The sequence below is a fragment of the Nanorana parkeri genome, unplaced genomic scaffold (assembly GCF_000935625.1).
Source record: "Nanorana parkeri isolate BGI_ZX_2015 unplaced genomic scaffold, ASM93562v1 scaffold1207, whole genome shotgun sequence".
Classification (NCBI taxonomy): Eukaryota; Metazoa; Chordata; class Amphibia; order Anura; family Dicroglossidae; genus Nanorana; species Nanorana parkeri.
Genome location: NW_017307475.1, coordinates 53932 through 73076, shown reverse-complemented (window position 1 = coordinate 73076; position 19145 = coordinate 53932). Strand labels below are relative to the sequence as shown.

Below are 19145 nucleotides of genomic sequence, written 5' to 3'. Positions count from 1 at the left end.
CCCCCCCCCCCCCCCCCCCCTCTGCTCCAGCAGTCAGAGACCAGCTGATGTCATCAAATCTAACGCAGGACCTATGGCCCTACTTTATACATAAAGATGCTGAGGGACAGTCCACGAACTGGAGCTGAGGGAAGAGAGGTGAGCGCCGCTAGCCGGGAGAGGGGGGGATCACATAACCCTTGCAGTGCAGGGGGGTATCCCGTTACAATTGTAGTTTTTTTTTTTTTTACCTGGAAATAGACTTTAAACGAATATGATTAACCCCTGCCGCGCAGGGGGGGTTTCCTTTTCAATTGTAGTTTTTTTTTTTTTTACCTGGAAATAGACTTTAAATGAATATGATTGACAGCACAGACATGTGGGGGACCAGCTGGTAGCTCAGATGTGGGGGTGGTGGTGGTGGTGGTGGTGGTGGTAGGGGATAACTCAGACAAGAATTCAATATCTAGTACTTCTAGGACATAATTATTGTATTCGCTGGTGCCAGCAGGGTGGTTAGGAAAGCTGAATACATGCTTTTATGCTGATTTAAATTGTGCTGACCTGACCTATACAGTATGTTATTATCTTACATTAAAGACTGCAAGTGTAAACACTATTATCACATGTGTCATATCATGTGCCTATATATCATTCTGTAAGAAAAAGAACATTAGCTGAGTGCTGAACAGGAGATTCTGTATTTGAGGTTATTTTTTCACTTTCTTGGATAAATAAATGACTATCCTCCTTCAACCATTCACTACAAAAATCAATCTATGTGCAGATTACCTATTCCTTTCATATGTATTGAATCCTAATGTTACCTCCATTGTTTGCAGTATGATGGGTACACTTCATGTCCCCTGGTGACAGGCTACAACAAGGTGATCCTGGCCGAGTTTGACTACAATCAGCAACCACTAGAGACCTTCCCCATTGACCAGAGCAAAGAGAGATGGACAATGTACTATATGAAAGCGAACATGATGCCATTCCTGTACTGGCATTTACTTCTTACGTAAGTTATCCTCAAGGCATACTGGAGATTGCTGCACAGAACAGGTTTTTTTTTTATCAATGTGAAATGTATTTGACAAACATCTAGAAGAAAATGTTTAGAACTTGATTTAAGAGGCACACAGCACATCTATAGTAGAGTCTATGCTGTTTGGGTCCATTGTCGTCAAAAAAAAGGCGATGCAAAAACTCAAGGAAAGTGAAATGTAACTTGGAAAGCTAGCTACCAGCTGAGAACCAAAGCAAAGCTGTCACCGGGGTATATATTTGGTACACAATACCTTCAATATATTTCCCATATGTTAGATTTAAATTCATCTTTGTAACAATATGATCTAGCAGGAACATAGTGTCCTATTATTAGTGTCACAGTATTCCCCATAAGGCCAGGGAGCAGTCACATTACATCCACTGAGTTCACCCTGGATTTCATTGTGTCACAGCAGGTGGAATATTTGTGAGTATATGCTGCAATTTTCAGGGCTGTGTGAATGATGGTTATTTTTTTTACTTCTATTGGATGAGTTCACCTTTCCTGTCTGGGTCCAGTGAACTAGAGTAGCAATACAGTAGCCTACATAGCTCTATTACATTTCAATATCACTGGAAGGACCTGGAAGAGGAAGTGTTCAAAGGGCCATTGCAGCACTCTTGCAGGTTATACGGAATCTACTTAAGGGAGCTGTATTGGGAGAGTAAAATATACTCTTCCCAATACTTGGAGCCGGTGTGGGACACTGCAGCTGTCACATTCCAGCTCTATACAGAGAGCTGAGTGATTACAGACCACTGATTGCTCAGTTCACCTTGTCCTTGCACAGAGCAGTGACTGTCAGTCATCACTCTCTGCAGGGTTTCTCCCCTCTCTGTTCCTCCAGAGTTCATGTGGGGGACAGACGGGGGAGGAGACGTGCACAGCTGGTTCTGGCTCTAGAGAGGCAGAACCAGCTGTCAATCAGTGGGGTGGATCCCAACAATACTGTCCGGATCTTTCCTGGCTGCAGTGCGGCTCTATTCTCTCAGCAAATAGCGAGCTACTGCCTGCTATGTGCTGACTTTGAGTCACAGGTACACATGTAATAAATATACTTTCCTGTGACCCAAAAGAGATGTAAAGTCAAAAAAGTTTTGGCTTTACTTCTCTTATAGTCTCCAGTAGCTATCCTACATCACGATACTATACAGTATATTGAAGCAGTAGTAAGTTGGTGTATTCATTTAGAGCAGACATCTAAACTAAAGTTCTGTGATACAAAAATAGAAGGTATACACCAGACTTGTAACATTTCTGAGTATCAGAAAGGATGATTACTGGGTTCTGTCATTAATATTAAAGGAGAACTATGGGGGTCAGTGTTTTTCCCCATAGTTCTCCTTAGGGTAACGGGAGGACACAAACTAGCGTCCTCCCGTCACCCTAAGCTCAGTATACCGCGAGCTACAGCTACGAGACACAGCAGCCGGAGCGAATCCCGATATCGACGTCGAGATCCACCCAGCTGTGTGAGTGACAGCTGGCTCTGCCTATCTAGAGGCAGAGCCAGCTGTACCTGCCCCCTCCCCCGTCTGTTCCAGATCGGAGCGGGGAGAGAGGAATCCAGCCCCTCCCCCTTTCACGGCAGAGAGCCTCGACAGGATCGAGAGGTGAGCGAACCTGGTATGTGTTCGCTCACTTCCCGATCTACTGAGCCGATCTGTGACAGTCTCATTGTCACAGGTCGACTAGAACTATGAGGTGAGTGGAAATCACTCATCTCATAGTTCTCCTTTAAATATATGAAAAGGATTACTCTTATCTTGGGTGGAGCAGTCCTAAACAATTGACTAACGATTGGATTGGCTGGAAAGACCGTCCTTTTTTTTAAGGTGATATATTTTAGAAGTAGAGAAAAAGATCTGTCAACAAAGAAAATGATATGCAGTGATTGTTGCCAGCGTACGTGTACTAAAGCATGGATTAACCTTCATGGAACAGGAATATCAGGTACATTGGGATGATCAAGATTGCAGGGAAATATGAAGAAACTCAGTCAGTGTAGAAATAATATAACGGGTATAAGAATGTCGGTAGTAAAAATGAATCTTAATCACTAACTGAATGACATTTGACATTTATTGGTTATTCACAGACAAAAGGGTGAGGAGTTTGGAGAAGGCAGGAGAAGGGAACAATCTAGGACAACAGAGCTGATTTGGAAAAATTCTCCATTTCAGCTCACTTTCCAGCTCAGCTATTTTGGCCTAGATTGTGTGTTGAAACAGTAATTTCCATGTGACAGGGTGACAACGCACAGGAAGACAGGGACAGAGTGTTGTCACCCTATATTAGGAAGTAATAAAGTGTAGCAAATGTTAGATTTTGAAAAATATTGAAAATAACTTTTGAAATTATTTTAATTTGTTAAAGCTTTTATGACAGTTTAGTGTTTGGGTTTACATTACATATATTTTAAAGCCTCAGTTAGCCTCTACAGGTCTCAAACTCAATTTACCCGGGGGCCACTGGACAAATTTCATGCTTCAAAATAAAGTGTAACTATAAACGGTACCAGTGTTATGTCGGCGCATGTTACAAGCGGCAGCTGTCACCCATTCAAGTTAACGATCGTGCATCCAGGGAGAGCGATTGTTTTCTAACTGCATGTAATCATATCACGTATCATTCCATGTGGTGGGCAGGCTTTTACATGCAGTGGCTGTCACCTGATCATTAGCTTAAATGGATGACAGATGCTGCTTGTAAACGGCAGATTAGGGATTCCTAATGCAGGAAAACGCAAGTTCCTGACACAGGATCCCTAATCACCCCTGAAATATAGGTGTGCATGGGGCCTAACACACACACACACACACACACACACACACACACACACACACACACACCTGTTAAATCTTATTAATCATCCTTTCGGCCAGTGTGCAGTGAAGACTGTCAGTGGATCTGAGTACCGGCCCTGACAGGAGCAGCTACGCGGTCTGCATCCGACAGAGATGCAGACCGTGTAGCTGCTCCCGCAAGTCAGATATGCGATCTGTGAGCACGTGCCTGACTTGTCAGTGGGCCACATAGTACCAGTTCACAGGCCAGTACTTTGAGACCTCTGCTCTACAGCATTCCATGGCACCGTGGTTCTATCCTCCAACCCCTACAAAACTACAGGTCTCAGCAGTGCTGAAGGGGTCCGATGATGGAGTGCTGGAACAGAGGGGGGGTAGGAACATGGCTGCGAGAGAGGTACGTATACTGGAGCGGAATTACTAAGATAGTTGAGGATGTTCACACAATAAATTGCATATATTAATTTCAATGATCCAATTGTGCAGATGGCTTTTCACATGATTGGATAATAGTGGTAAATATTCACACAATCCTATAGGCATTATAAAACAAAGTGCAGGAAGTGAAACTGTGTTTTAGTTTTTGTAGACAAGTTTAGTAGTAGGCAATTATAAAGAATACTGATTGTTAAGTGGGTTTAGGTACATAATGGTGTAACAGTTCAAATCAAAATTCTATCTTGAAAAGGAAGGATAATAAAAGAATATGATCATCGCCAAGACTTCTCTAAGATGGTGCTTGGTTTCTGTAGGAATGGCGGCTGGTCAGAGAAAGTGAAATCCCTTGCATGCATTGTTGGTAAAAGCCTGTGACGCTCAATGTCAGAGACGATGGTTACCATTAAGTTAGCGGCAGTGATGACCACTATGATGATGAGAAGTTAATCTTGGGCTCCCTTTAGCGGCCAGAAGATCTTAAAGTACAAGTTGCAGAGTTCCACAGTGTATGCTTTGGCCCTCTATGGGCAGCTGATTATTGGGTATGTCCCCATACGTATGTGAGGTGCCAAATAATTTTGTTCTTAGTGTGCCCTCCCCTACTGGCCACTTTACCCCTGCTCTGTGCAATCCCCCAATTGCCACCACTACACCAATGTGCAATACTCCACTTACGATCTCTGCACTAACACATGGTGCACCGACGCATACTTCTGCAGTCATCAACAGTGAAGCAACACACACTTCTGCACTGGCTGCCCCTGGAACAGGCTTTCATGATCTCACCACCTCACCTGCACATTCCCATTTCACTCTCCACTGCACCAACATGAGCCACAGGGGGAAATTTAATAAAATAAGAGCAGTTGCACATGGCAACCAATCAGCTTCTCTCTTCAGTTTGTTCAGTTAAGATTTGAAAATGAAAGAGAGAAGCTGATTGGTTACAATGGGCAACTGCTCCAGATTTGATAAATTCCCATCTCAGTGTTTTATGTCACTTTACCAATGCAGTCATCCATATTCAGCCTGTTCAATGAATGGGCACACTTTTGCAGATTTATCCTGTGAACATTCTCGTCTTCTTTGGTAAATCAGCTTCATTACATCTTTCTTGCAGGTAGCAGTTTTTGACCGATGTTTAGTACTATCTGCTATTTATATAATAACTGCATAAAGAAAGCGGATCCATAAAAATGTGTGTCGTTTCTTTACAGGGGATATTGGGGAGGGCCAGGCCCCTACAGGAAGATAATGCACCTTGGACTGAAATAAAATAACCCACACGTACACGATTACACACTATAAACCGTACCAGCTACTTCAATGCCTGCCGGAGGAACAAAGGACTGTTTTCGCTTAAAAAAAGGTTAGGCAACTATTAATTCATGTGCAGACTAGACAGCACCACATTCAAAAGAATTGATTCTTCGAATTCATGTTTTCACGACGCAAACTGCTCCTCTATCATTGATGAATGTCATTATTCTGCAGGTAAAATCATGTATTTTTGTTACAGAAATATCTTTCTACATTAATAAAAGGCCTTCAATGTAGTGTTGTGTTATAATAAAAATCCTATTATGTTTGTGTCATACATAGAAATCCCATTATGCTAATTTCTGGTTTACATTTGGCCATTCATTTTGGCAGAGCTGTGAAGTATATATTGTGCTATGGACCTGACAAAAGAACTGAATTCTGTCACTGGTTCAACATTCTCTGTGGATGACCTCGTCTTCATGGTGTATCGGGTTGGTGGCTGACATCCTTAATATCTTTCAGCAAAGTATAGTGATGGTTTACAAGTTACAGTGAAAGCATTCTAACATGGTTGAAGATAGTGTTGTTGGCATTGTTACTTGGTTTTTATCTCCATTTATTCAAGTTGAAATAAGATTGTAATTTGGGTGCAGAAATTCCAAAACAGACCGGCTCAACTCAAAGTTCTCATAGTTGTGTGGCTCAGAACAGGACATATTAACAAAAATGACATCTTTCTAACCCTTCCCTAACAAATTTCCTTCTCTTTCCACATTAACTTTTCCTTTTCTGATTGTGTAGAGCATAGTCATGAGCCGATTCATTGCCAAGAGAGTTTAATGCTAGGACCATAAACACAATGGATTCCTAGCATAGCTTCCACAGCTTGTCACACAGTTGGATGCCGACGGTTTCTGGGGAAGTTAAATCTGTACACAATTGTTATCTCCATAACTGGGACATGCGACTTAAAAGGTGAACTGCAGGCAGTTACAGGAGATTGCCATTTAAAGTAACTGAGTTGATTAACCAGTTAAGGATTTAGGATGGATCTTGGGACACCCTAGAGTCATTCCCCAGTGGAAACACACCTGTAGGTGTAGCTGCTGGGACCTGCAGGCAGAAGCTCTCTGTGCCAGTTGCTGTAATGTAATATTAAAATGTAGATTCATAAATCCCACACCTCCCCAGTTTGCTGTGCAAATGTGCTACAGTACCAACAAATATGTTCCTGGCCACTTTTTAAAGTGCATCAAAAACAAACTTTATATATTGTAGCTTACTAGTCTTTAGCTCATTTTGTCACCTCTATGAAAGGAGGATCCTTGGCTCTATTGGGGGCAAAAGGCTAGTCAGAAGTAGTCCCTAAAGCTGTTCTCTGCCGCATTATGGCTAGCCAGGCCTTTTCTACACTGTACTTTTGTGGGGGCAGCTGTCTTGGTAGAGGAACATGGCTTTGCTTCCTCATGTTAGAGCTACACCCATCCCCCCAATACTGGGGGAATATTTGAGCAGCAGCAAGAGGCAAAGAAAGCAAATCTCAAAAGACTTGCACAATGCCTTAAATCATCCTTTCTCAGCTAGGGTTCTATGGCACTCCGAGGTGCCTTCTGACTTTGTCAGGGATGGTTTCACATTTTACCACAGTATCATGTATTTTCATGATGCAGGCAAGCTGACCAGCAGCACCATGGAAATGCATGATGCTAATTCAGGGTGGCTGCATCAAGGACCGCCCCCAGCATTCAGAAGTCTGCCTTCGTCCAGACCTGCACCATCTCACAACCCTCTGCCATGCTGCCACACGGTGATGCAGATAAGGTTATCTAGGATATAGATGGGGGGGAATTACATCATTTTTTTACATTTACATTGTAGATGTTCCCTTTAAGACTGCAAATCTTCATGTTTTTATTTCAGGTAACCCATAGCAACCATGTCAATCAGGATTCAGTGTACTGAAATCAAACCAGCTCACAATTGAATCTGATGGATTGCTATGGGTTATTGCACTTTGTTCTTTATCAATTACAACCACTTGTGATTGTGCAATATCAGATTTAGGGTGAAGATGGTGCACAGGGTAATTGAAGCATTACAGGTCTAATCTGTAGGGAATCTCATGTATAATACAATATCCACTGAAATAGCAAGCACGCAAACCATTGGATACAATCATGCACCGGAAATAAAAGATGCACTAAATACATCAGTACGTACTGGCAGATCTATAATGCTGGCCAATGTTGACTTTGTGCTTACATCTGCAGATATATTGGTGCCTTTATTTTACTGCTTTACAACCAACACGATTTGTGCTCCTGAAAAGGAAAAGTGAGCGTCTTTCTATGGAGAACTAAAAACACAACAACCTGTTTTATTTATCCTTTGCTTAAAGAAACATGGGCGCTGCCATTGCTAACCGCTCCTTCAGAAAATGCTAGTTACTTTGATTTCATGCCAATTGTTTAAAATGACCAGAACAAGTAGAGAGGAAGTGTGACGGCTCTCATTTACTGTATGCTATCCGGTGGTGAAACAAGATTGCTAGGCACCTAGCAGTTTCGGAGGCTGGGATCACATTTTCGCGTTGCAGCAACATGTACGTTACCACAACCATCATTTTGTATGGCGCCCAAATGCACTGCATCGTGTTACAAAAAAGGGTTATTATGTCCAGTGTTGGCCTTGCTGGGGGTGCTTGGTACCTCATTGAAAATATACATGTGCTGCCATAACACGTTAATGCACATGAATTTAGTGCAGCGCAATCCCAAACAAATAGTGCAATTGCACCACACTGGAATGCAGGGCATTGCTGTACCATGCATTCCAATGGGGGCAGGAGGTGCGCCTGCGGTGCCATTGAAATGAAAACCACCACATCCCCTCCCGCCCCAGAACGCAGGGAGGCTTGTTTATGCAATTCAGTGCGTTCACCCCATGGGACTGTGGGATAAACGCACTGGATGGTGGGAACAGGTCCTAAAGGTGTCCTCACACTTCCTGTTGAGTCTACAGGACAGTAAAGAAAGGGAAATCGTCCTGAGATAAATATTTTATTTTTAAAAACCCCACTGACCGCAGATTTAAACCATTCCTACTCTATCCAAAATGGGGGGGAAAAAGTTTGAGATAAATATCCTTTTTATAGTTGCAGCACACGGTTTCCAAGTTTGGACAGCATTAGAATACATGCATTAAAAAAAAAGAAACCTGCAACTATTTACAATAGTTTTATAGTTTAATACACATCACACAATGCACATGCATACATCGTAAGATGGATTCACAAAGAAATCAAACAATATGGCCATGCAGGTTTATATAGAATGACAAAAGGCAAGCTTGATGAATAACATGCTTTTCAATTAGTGTACAAAAATAAATAAAAAAAAGGCCAATAAATAAAGTCATTTTAGAATGCAATGCTCTACTGGTTTTCTAGAGCCGATTAGTTAGCATTTAAAGTGAACCTGTAATCCATTTTACACTCCTGTCTAAGAACAGACCCAACAGGGCACCTACTACCTTTATATTTTAGTCCTAAAATGCTCTTTTCTGGTCCTTAACGACCAATGCTGCTGTCATTCGGCAGAGCTTCGTTATGAAGTCAGGAAAAGTCAAACTAAATTACAGAGAGGGCACAACAAAGGCTTTTCTGACCAATAAAATTCATCTTGTGGTTTCAGCTCTTAAAATGACAAACTCCAGTTATTTATTTTAAGTTTTGGATGGAGTAGAAATGGCTTTGAACTTCAGCCAGGTTTTAAATTCCATCTGTGTCCCCATCAAGGAGATTTATTCTCCTTTTCTGCTGGATGCTCGTCATCTGCACAGGAAGGAGATAAACCTGATGGGGACACAGCAATAGGATGCACTTCTTACAGGTTCACTTTAACTTCCACAGAATCATGTTGGCAAGGGAGAGCCATAAGCCAGCAAGGGTGATTGATCAATTTGACACACAGTATGGCAGGGAATAAGCAGTAAGATTACATCACAATTCATAAACCCCACACCCCTTCACTGTTCACATGCAGTACATTGCCAACATAAAACATGAACACTTCCTAAAGTACATCTAAGCCCAAAAACAAAAAGGTCATATTACAGCTCACCATTCCTTGGATAAAGCGGCTGCATTCTTTTTCTGGTTGTTTTCACCTGGCTATGCTGCAAATAGCGCATTTCCTGCATCTGTGCCTACACTCATTTCTTCCTGGTATATATGGAATAAGCCACGGTTGGCACACAGGCTGGACCAACATGGTTTTTTTCCAAACTTGCTAAAAATGTTCTTAACCCATCTTCCAAGCAAAAAGCTGCAATACTTTTCTTGTTTTTGGATTTAGAAATACTTTTAAAGTGGACCTCCAGCCAGATACACATCTTTACATGTATTTTTGATTTCTAAATGCAAGCAGTGTAAGTACCTGAATTTGACTGATCAGCCTCGTATAGACTTGCCTGCACAGCAGAGCTCAGACTTAGAGGTAGAAGCAACACAAGAAGCCAATTAGTGGTGCTGCAAGGCTGTTTAAATATCAGAACTGGATGAACACAAATACTTCGGCAGGTAAACATCTCCTATAAAAGGTTTTCTCATCCGAGTTCACCTGCAGCGAATTTACCTGAATTTCAGCGAGAATTGTGCATGTGTTTTGAAGGAAACTACTAGTAAGGAAGTGCCGCAGCGAACGATTTCTGGATAAAATTATTCTCTGGCCGTCATACCGATCCAGAAGACTAGAGGGTATTTATAAAGCAGTGAGTGTGGCATTTAGTGCAGAGGGATCAATCGCTAGTTTCAGGAAGATTCACCTGGAGTGAGTCACATTCCCTGCTTAATAAATATACCCCTAGGAGTTCTGACTTTCTCCATTTGCATACACATACAAGGTCAGTATATCACAGTTTGACATTGTAGGCCAGGACAGCCAGAAAACAAGCATTTTTAGAAGGTGTTCAGCAATGGAAGCCTCTGCATTTCTCAGTACAGGATTTCTATAATAGAATATTGTTCCAAAGCCATATGGTAAATCTATTGGCATGACTGTCCAAGATTTCTGGTGTCATGTATATATAAAAAAAAAAAAAAAAAAAAAAAATATCCCATCTACTGAATGAGAGGAAGCCAAATTTGTAATACATATGTGCCAGGTCCGGTCAGCAATTAGTTTGAGTCAAAAGTATAATTATATATAACAAGAGCTGCCATTAAATTGAAGTTCATCATTCAATGCCCAAAGCAAAGTCCACACACAGATATAGTATAGCCGATCATGCAAATGCATATTGTTTTGCTCTAAAGAAAGCTTGGCAAGGCCCTTCATCAATAGGCCATGATAAAACTTTAGAACATACAGCTTCACCGGGAAGCTTTGGAATCCCACAAAACAAGCTAGGCTTTCTAGCCTAGTCAGAGATGTGGCAAGTAATTATAAACAACCAATGTTAAAATGGAAGAAGGTGTTTATTTGAGTGGAGCGCTTTGTTTCAAAAACATAATTCCAAAATAGTTCTCTTCAATTAAAAAAAAGACAAAAAACCCAGATGGAGGGAGTGTAAAACAAATAAATTAAAATCCATAATGCATCTCCGGTGTTAAGGCCACTTCTTATTGCAGTTAACTCTGTAAACAAAGAGAAAGCAGAAATTAGAACACACACAGGAATCCCAACATCAGATTGAGAAGTGGTACCACTTCAGAAACAAATATGGGTGGTCTACAGATCAAATACATTTCACTTTCTGAAAAAAGAAAAAAAGCATTGCACCTCCGGGCTGGAATCTCTCACTAAAGAGAGTGGCTTGCATGCAGCAGCATTCTGCTGCCAGGATACTCACTAGAGAGGAGCATGGTCTGGCCACTGGCTTCAACATAATTGTGAAAAGTATGAAACCAAGACCTCCGATTTTATTTAACAGACAAATTCTAAGTAACGTCTCCTTCGCTGATAGCAAAACGGAACCATTTTATAGTTATAGTCAACTGCCTGTGCAAATGCATTTAGCGCTGGTCAGAAACTCAGAAAACACTGTGCATTGTTTCTCAATGAAGTTTTTTTTAAGGCAGATATTAAAAAGGTAAGAGAAAGTCTATGCCAATGCAGCATGTTAGTCATTCAGCTTGTTTCACTGCTCCTTAGTGCAAAGCTGACAAGGTAGGAAGTCAAATAGAGTAATTGTGCTAAGGCAATACCCCCTATTTATGGATATAGGTTGGGCAGCTATAATAAGTTTTAGAATTAGATTTGCCATAACAACAATGGAGCCATACAGACACGAGTCAACTCAGTTCCTTAAGCTGCTAGGGGATAAGAACATAACAGAAGTGAAATGATTTGGCAATGCAGCCTAAATTCTAAAGAATTACATCCAGCCAGAAAAAAAAAAAAAAATCTGGAGCAGTTGTCCACAGTAACCAATCAGCTTCTCTCATTTTCAAAGCTTAACTGAACAAACTGAAAAGAGAAGCTGATTGGTTGCCATAAGCAACTACTCCACATTCTTACTGCTCCAGTTTTGATAAATTCCCCTCATTATGTTTAAACCTGAAAACAAACAGTTGCATGTTACTCTAGGGCTGTACACAAGGCACTCAGGCATACTCTACATATGTATCTGTTTATTTGAGTGGGAGAAAACTGCCAGAAAGAAAGTCTAAACGTCAAATAGAAATATGAAGTGGTTACCGTGCAATTGATCAGGTTTAGCACATCGCCATACACTCTATTAAATAATTCTTCCCTTGTGTTTGATCCATCAAGTTTTTCTGTAAGAATAATGATTTGGTAATTAGATGACATTAGCGGCAAAGTTGTGTGTAGAGATAAGTATAGTACAGAATAACCCTTACCCACACCAACATTCAGGTCCTCCATAACCTTCTTGTGCCTCACGTACATTGGCCAGACGTGGCCATCAAAAAGGCCTGGTGGATCTGGAACGGTGTAGTTTCTGGAGCTGTTAACACAACATTGAAAAAAAAAGACTGAATCAAATGCAGTGAGGTTAAAGTTATCATCATAACAAAGACCGGACCCAAGAGTGTTGCCATTTTGGGCACACCTGCTGATCTGGTAGGTTTTTTTTTTTTTTTTAAAAGGAAAACTCCAGGAAAACTTTAATTCATGCAGTGGTGCTACCCCGGCACTGCAAGGGTTTAAGTGCACATTTGTGTTTAGGTGCTAAAATAAAAAAAGTTATCTTCACCGGGAGCCCCGAGATGGCCAGCTATCACTGTGCTCCCTCCAGCCGGTCTCCTCCTCCTCACATCTATACACTGCGTATAGAACGTGATGATTTACGGGACCTTAGATCTCTGCCGGGAGGGGGTGGGGGGGGGAAGAGAGAGGCTGGATAGAATGTTCTGTGGACAAGCTGGCTCCACAGTTCAAGTGAGTACAACTTTTTTTTTTTTTAACCTAGGCAAAAAACGAGCAGCTAACCCTTGCCGTGTAGGGATAGCCGCACTGAAAGGGTTAATAATTTTTTCTCCTTGAGTTCAAGGGTGAAGTCAAATGTAACTCCATCAGTCTCTTGGTCTGGCTGCAGTTTTTTTTTTTTATCTTCCAATGTAGATATCTCAGCATGTGTTAGATATGTTTTGTAGTTTAGATTACTGCGACCAGTCCTGGTAGTTATGCTAATTTTCTTAGATTGGTAAACAGAAACAGTATTTGTCAAACAGGTAATAAAACAACAAGCATGTTGCATAATTAAAAAAATTTAAAAAAAGTTTTCACAACTACACATTGTTGCGGCTGGTCAAACTAGATACACATACTCCTAGCGCAGTTGTTTCTGTTTTTCTAAAACAAGCATGTCAATGTATTCACCTGGAAATGTCCTATCCAAGCTTATACTCTGAACAACATCAATCAGTCCCGGTACTATTCCTTAATCCCCAAAAATCTGCACGGAGAAAGAACGGAGGTTTCCACTGCTGAAAATACCCATTCTCTGCTGATCCAATGACTTCTGTACATCACCAGTCATTGACTTGGAACCCAGGATTACGCACACTAGGAATTTGTTCCAAGTCAATCACAACCAAGGTATTGAAGTGACAGACAGCCAAGAAACTAAGATTGCCAGAAAGGAGACATCAATGGCAATCTGTACTTTTCTTAGCACAGGTTTCCATGTAGCCAGAATTGGGAGAGGTGCTCGCACCGACGTCAGTGACTGTGCCTGCTATGTAACGTAGAGCAGATAAGAGCTTTGTGAATCCTAGCTTGTCCTTGACAGAAGGCACTTTAGCTGTTCTTATAGTGATAAGGAGAAATAGGAGTTTGACTTCAAGTCTGGCACACAATGTCTGAAGATAGACTAGTCCAATGCATTTATCACGAGGAATGACTAGGCAAGAATAATGAAGATAATGTGTTCTGAGATCTGGCTGATGTGCACTCCATACAGATAAATGAAAAGGTCTAGACCAGTTTTCTCCTGTCATATAAATGGCTCCTTTGAACGTATACATGGGCAATGAAAACCGCTTATATCTGCCCTTCCCCTAGAGAACAATGGGGGGAAAGTGCCATCCATATGAAGGCACAATAGCTTCTCGGCTTTCCTTTATCTACTCTTCTCATATTACATTGTGGGGGGCTATTCGTTTTTTTCACCCAAGAGTCACAAATTTTACTGAAGACATCTTAGAGAAAAGTTAAAGTGATATTAAAGTCAAAGAGTTTAAGCTCTTTCAAATGCTGATTAAATGTCACAATGGATGCTGCTCCCTGATGTTTAAAAGTTTTAGATTCCTGCAGAATCCGCTGGACCCCTAAACTCAGATATCCTTTTTCAGGGTGGCTCCTTTCCTTTGTAGGGTCCGATGGAGACACCCTTGTGTGTGCTAGTAAGCTGTATGTCTCCACAAATACACAGACACAGCAAGAGAAGCAGCTACCCTGCTCCCCTCTCCAAGCTAGTAGATGGACAGATGCTGGAAATTGTGCTCTCCCTTGTGATCTTATACTGGACAGAATGCTCAGGGAAGTAGAGCTGGGAAAGTCAGAGCCAGCTGTTCAGAAACAGAACTGTAAGTGCCTGGGCAAAATGTAAAGAAATACTGTGCTAGATAATGTAGCTTTGTTTGATCTGAAACTATTGAAAAAAAGCTTGAGAGTACTACTACTACTACTTTAAATGACTCTTGGGTGAAAAAAAGAATCATAAATAGCAGCTTTTTTTCTAACCGTTATTTCCCTTTTCTAATCGGTTGGGAGAATGGCTAGCAGATTAATGGACACAAGAGAAGTACAATTCTACCAAATTGTATTAATAAATAGCACTTCCATGGCAGAAAAGCCAGTGAAAGATTTCTGTATGAGAAGCCCCAGCCCGCTTTACAGAGCACATTATCTCCAGCAGGTTGTAGTTACACCTCCCATTATATCAATACAAAATGCTTGAATCTGCCGGAATACAACGTCACATATCCAATCGTCAGTCTTTGGTAAGGAGCCGATATGTACTTACAAGCATGCAGATAGTTACAAAGTGCTGACAGAACAATGCCCCACCCTCCTGCCCATGCGAACAACTGTCCCCTGTGATACAGCACACAGTGCTGCTTCCTCCCTTTAACACTTCAGTTGCTGGAGCCTTGAATCACTGAGCTAATTTCACAGAATCCCAGATCATGTTCCAGCACTTTTGTTAGTTTAACATTAGCAGAACAACGCCTTGAACAAACAGAACATTCTAATATGGCCATTTCAAGGAAATGCCCCAGCTGCCACTTCTGAATATGCTAATTTCTTGGTTGTCCCTCCGTTGTAATGATTTCAATAGTTTGAGGTACTAATACATAAGAATGCAGATTGAGTGTTCTGATGTGGGAGCATCAGTATGATGGCCAAGCAACTAGCTATTACATAATGAGGACAGATATTGTTCAGATCAGATTTCCTTTAATGCCTGGATAATGTTTTAACACTACAACTAAGTATTTCTGGAATACTAAATGAGGAATAATGGACACATCATAATATAAAACATTCTTGCAACTAGATAAGGGCTGGACTAAGCCCTGGAGCCAGGTAGCCAATGCTGCTTAAAAATTACAGCCGGCACCTAACTTTTGAGGTTCTCTCTAGTCAATAGAGCTTGATTCTTAAAATAATTTAAAATCCTGCTGGCTCCCAAATTCTATATGAACTTTAGTAAAATATAAACTTATATAACATAAAACAGATAAGGGGACATTTCAATATAGCAGCAGCAGAGTGTTGTACTGTGTAAGCCAGCTACACAAGTAGAAGTCTGGATTCAGGGCGATACCATTTATTGGCCATTTAGATTGCACTATAGCATGCCTTAAAAGCTTACACAATAATCTGTGTTAGCCAATAAATGGCATCACCCTGAATTCAAACATTTACTAATATGGCACCGTGTAATAGTCAATGGAACAGGACAAGCATCCTCCTCATGTAATTCCTCCACACAGGTGCTGTCACATACAGGGCAATGACTAAGCTTCAGAAGACTTGTATGAAAAGGTAAAGTGAGCCGACATTTAAAAAAAAAAAAACCTGATTGTCAAAGCTATGAATTCAGAAAAAAAAAAAATAAAAAAAGTTGTTTCCCCAGGGCAACTCCTAACATTTGTAGATGTACACGGTTATAGGTGTACACCTCCATGGTAGACAAATGGTGGTCCGTTTCTTTCATACTACCTCCCCTCCTACTTTTGTTGGACATCAGGAATGGTGTATTCAAATAAGGCGATACATTTATTATGGATGTCTCCCCCAAAATATAATGAAATTGTCCATACCACCCTTGCAAAGCCTCCCAGGGAATGAAGATAATGTATCCTAATTTGTTAGGCTTCCTGGAAATTTTGACACCAAGTAGAACTATAGTGTGTAGGAAAAAACATTGCTAGCAGGTAGACTTATTGCTGAAAAGACTCTGGGGGAAATTCATCAAAACTGGAGCAGAAGAATCTGGAGCAGTTGCCCATGGCAACCAATCAGCTTCTCTCTTCCGTTTGCTCAGGTAAAATTTGAAAATGAGACAGAGAAGCGAATTGGTTGCAGTGCAAATCTGCTCCAGATTTTGATAAATTCCCCCCTTTGTATAGTATAAAATAAAAGCATCCTACCCTCCAGCTAGCAAGTTTCTAAAGCTTGTACACCGAGCCCAGCATGTTCAACTCAGTGTAAAAGCTGGGTATCCTTGGGTGCCAGAACAAATTACCTACCGTGCCCAAGCGCAGTAGTTATGTCATCCTGGGCCAGCCCATCAATGTGGCTGAAGCTGCTAAACCCAAGACTGAGCACAGATGGAAGTCAGGCACTGAGGCAGAGCAGACATTGTATTGCTCAATGTGTTGCTTTTACAGGTTAGTATAGTGGACCTTTGTTCTGTTTTAGGTACTTAACAGCTTCTGATTGCCACTAAAAAGACAATTCCAGCTGTAAGGCTATAAGCCAATATTTATAAATCCATGTTTTTCAGTATATTCATCTTGAGATTTGCAATAGAACCCTTGGTACATTAAGTATTTTATATCTAAAGCCTTTTGGGAAAAAAAAAAAAAAAGTTTGGATCTATGTCACATTGAAGAGATTTCTCTCCACTTCCTGATAATGCATAAAGTGAGAGGAAATCTCTTCCAATAAAGAAAATGCCCTCAGGTGCCACTGGTGGAGGATCCACACTCTGTTGCTATTCTTCCTGCTCTCCTCACTATTCACACTGGAGAATGTTTGGCTTAACACGCTTTAAGCACAGCTGTTCTAGATATTAGCAGTTCACGCAGAGAATATTGTGCTCTTTGCTATGGAACTTACACCCTTGCTTTTGATATCCTGTTAAATAGCAGTCATTAGCATTCCCAAGTGTAGGCAGAAGATGACCGTCACATCTACCTTTAACGTCATGGACTGCAAGTGTTTAAAGTAAGCTCATGGCTGCAGCCCGCTATTTCATAGCAATAAAGTAGAAGGGTTTTTAAAAAAATTTGAATAACACGAAATAAACATTTATTGGGGCGTGCACAATTGCATCACCTCGGTAATGGTGTGAACTGAGTTATAGCTCTAATTCTACAGCCATCATTCACTGTTCACTATAAACTGATGACCTGTAAAAGCATTTAAAAGCATCGCCTATGGACAATTTTGGGTACAGTCGTTTGCCATTTCACAGATGCACACAATTTTAAGGTTTGACGTGTTTGGTATGCATTTACTCAATGCAAACTCATCTTTTGTATTATAGCAAACTGGGGTTTATATTGTTTGTATGCACTAATTGTATTTTTTGTTTTTTCAGAAAAGATTTTATAAACAAGAGTGCAAATATTGTGCAAGAAAAAAATTGCAACTGCCACAATTTCATTCTACAGGGCCTCTGCTTTCAGCAAATATGTAAAATTGTTTGGGGTATTTTCTAGCAAAGATATGCAGATTTTACCATGAAAATCGGGTAGAGTGATGGTCACTTCTTTTTAACGTGGATTTTTATGAAAAGCCATTATTTTTCACTATAGTTGTGGCAAACTCCTAGCTTGGTTATGCTGGTAGCTATAAAGGGCTATGCCACCCCTTTTTCTGCAATTACAAAACTATCTCTGTATTGGACTTCTGGTTTTGTGTACTATTTTCTTTTTGAACACCCTGCTGCCCGAATTCCTCAAAACTCCTGATACACAGGGGTAAATAATAGGGCTGCACCGATAACGGTTTGAGTATTGAGTACTGATATTTATATTTCGGTACTCGCCGATAGAGTACTGATACTTCCAGTAGCTAGCTCAATGCTGTTTGGCTAGCTCAATGCGGATTGGCCGGGAAGCAGGCTTCCTGGCAAATCAGCATCGAGCCGGCCAACCGATCTGATAATATGGTGACAACCTCCACCCTGCAGACACTCCATTCTCCACACACACATATTCATTCTCAGCAGCAGTCATTACAGTACCACAGATGTCCCTCGGCCAGCTGGGCAGACATCGCTCTCAAAGCTCACTCGGATCTGCCAACGTCTCCCGTGTGTATAGCGCTTGCACCTCCTGCGTGAACGGCCCTTAGCCTGCTACTGCACAAGCGCAGACTGCCCAGCGCTATCATTCAGAAATCCTCTAACATTAAGCAGGTGGTGCACACACCGGAGTCAGGCAGCGGTATAACAGCTTGGAGAGTGGTGTCTGGCCGAGGGACATCTGTGGTACGGTGATGACTGCTGCTGAGGATCGATGTGAGGGGAATGAGGTGTCTGCAGGGTTGCGTCACCATATTATCAGATCTGTTTGGCTGGCTCGATGCTGATTGGCTGGGAAGCTGGCTTCCCGGCCAATCAGCATAGAGCTGGCCAAACAGCATGGAGTCAGCTTCCAGGGTCCATGTTCCCTTGCAGCACTGCTCCTGAGAGGAAATCTCCCTCTGACCGGAAGTTCCAGTATCGGGAAAGGTATCAGAGCATGTGGGAGAGCACGAGTACTTGCCCCCAATACTAGCGGCACCCATACCAGTATCAGTGCATCCCTAGTAAATAACTAAGCTTCAGGAGACACTTGTTTAAGAGGAAAGTTATACAGATCTCCAAATAGGATTACATAGAGAAAAAAAAAAAAAAAAAGA

The 19145-nt window shown here is 41.4% G+C and overlaps 2 protein-coding genes and 1 long non-coding RNA gene across 3 annotated transcripts in view; 2 read left to right on the top strand and 1 right to left on the bottom strand.

Moving 5' to 3' along the window:
* The window catches only part of SQRDL (sulfide quinone reductase-like (yeast)), a 28699-nt gene extending 23141 nt beyond the window's left edge, over window positions 1-5558 (top strand). Inside the window, exons 9-10 of the mRNA XM_018568558.1 lie at window positions 822-1000; window positions 5493-5558. Of these exons, the coding sequence (XP_018424060.1) occupies window positions 822-1000; window positions 5493-5550 (237 nt within the window). The 3' untranslated portion in view covers window positions 5551-5558. The remainder of the gene's footprint in view (window positions 1-821; window positions 1001-5492) is intronic.
* A 5437-nt stretch (window positions 5559-10995) lies between these two features.
* The window catches only part of LOC108796991 (nicotinamide riboside kinase 2-like), a 19398-nt gene continuing 11248 nt past the window's right edge, over window positions 10996-19145 (bottom strand). Inside the window, exons 6-8 of the mRNA XM_018568559.1 lie at window positions 12401-12507; window positions 12237-12316; window positions 10996-11173 (exon numbers count right to left, since the gene is read on the bottom strand). Coding sequence (XP_018424061.1) covers window positions 11168-11173; window positions 12237-12316; window positions 12401-12507 — 193 coding nt within the window. The 3' untranslated portion in view covers window positions 10996-11167. The remainder of the gene's footprint in view (window positions 11174-12236; window positions 12317-12400; window positions 12508-19145) is intronic.
* Window positions 12240-19145, top strand: part of LOC108796992 — an 11653-nt gene continuing 4747 nt past the window's right edge. Inside the window, exon 1 of the long non-coding RNA XR_001941841.1 lies at window positions 12240-12318. This is a non-coding gene — a long non-coding RNA (uncharacterized LOC108796992). The remainder of the gene's footprint in view (window positions 12319-19145) is intronic.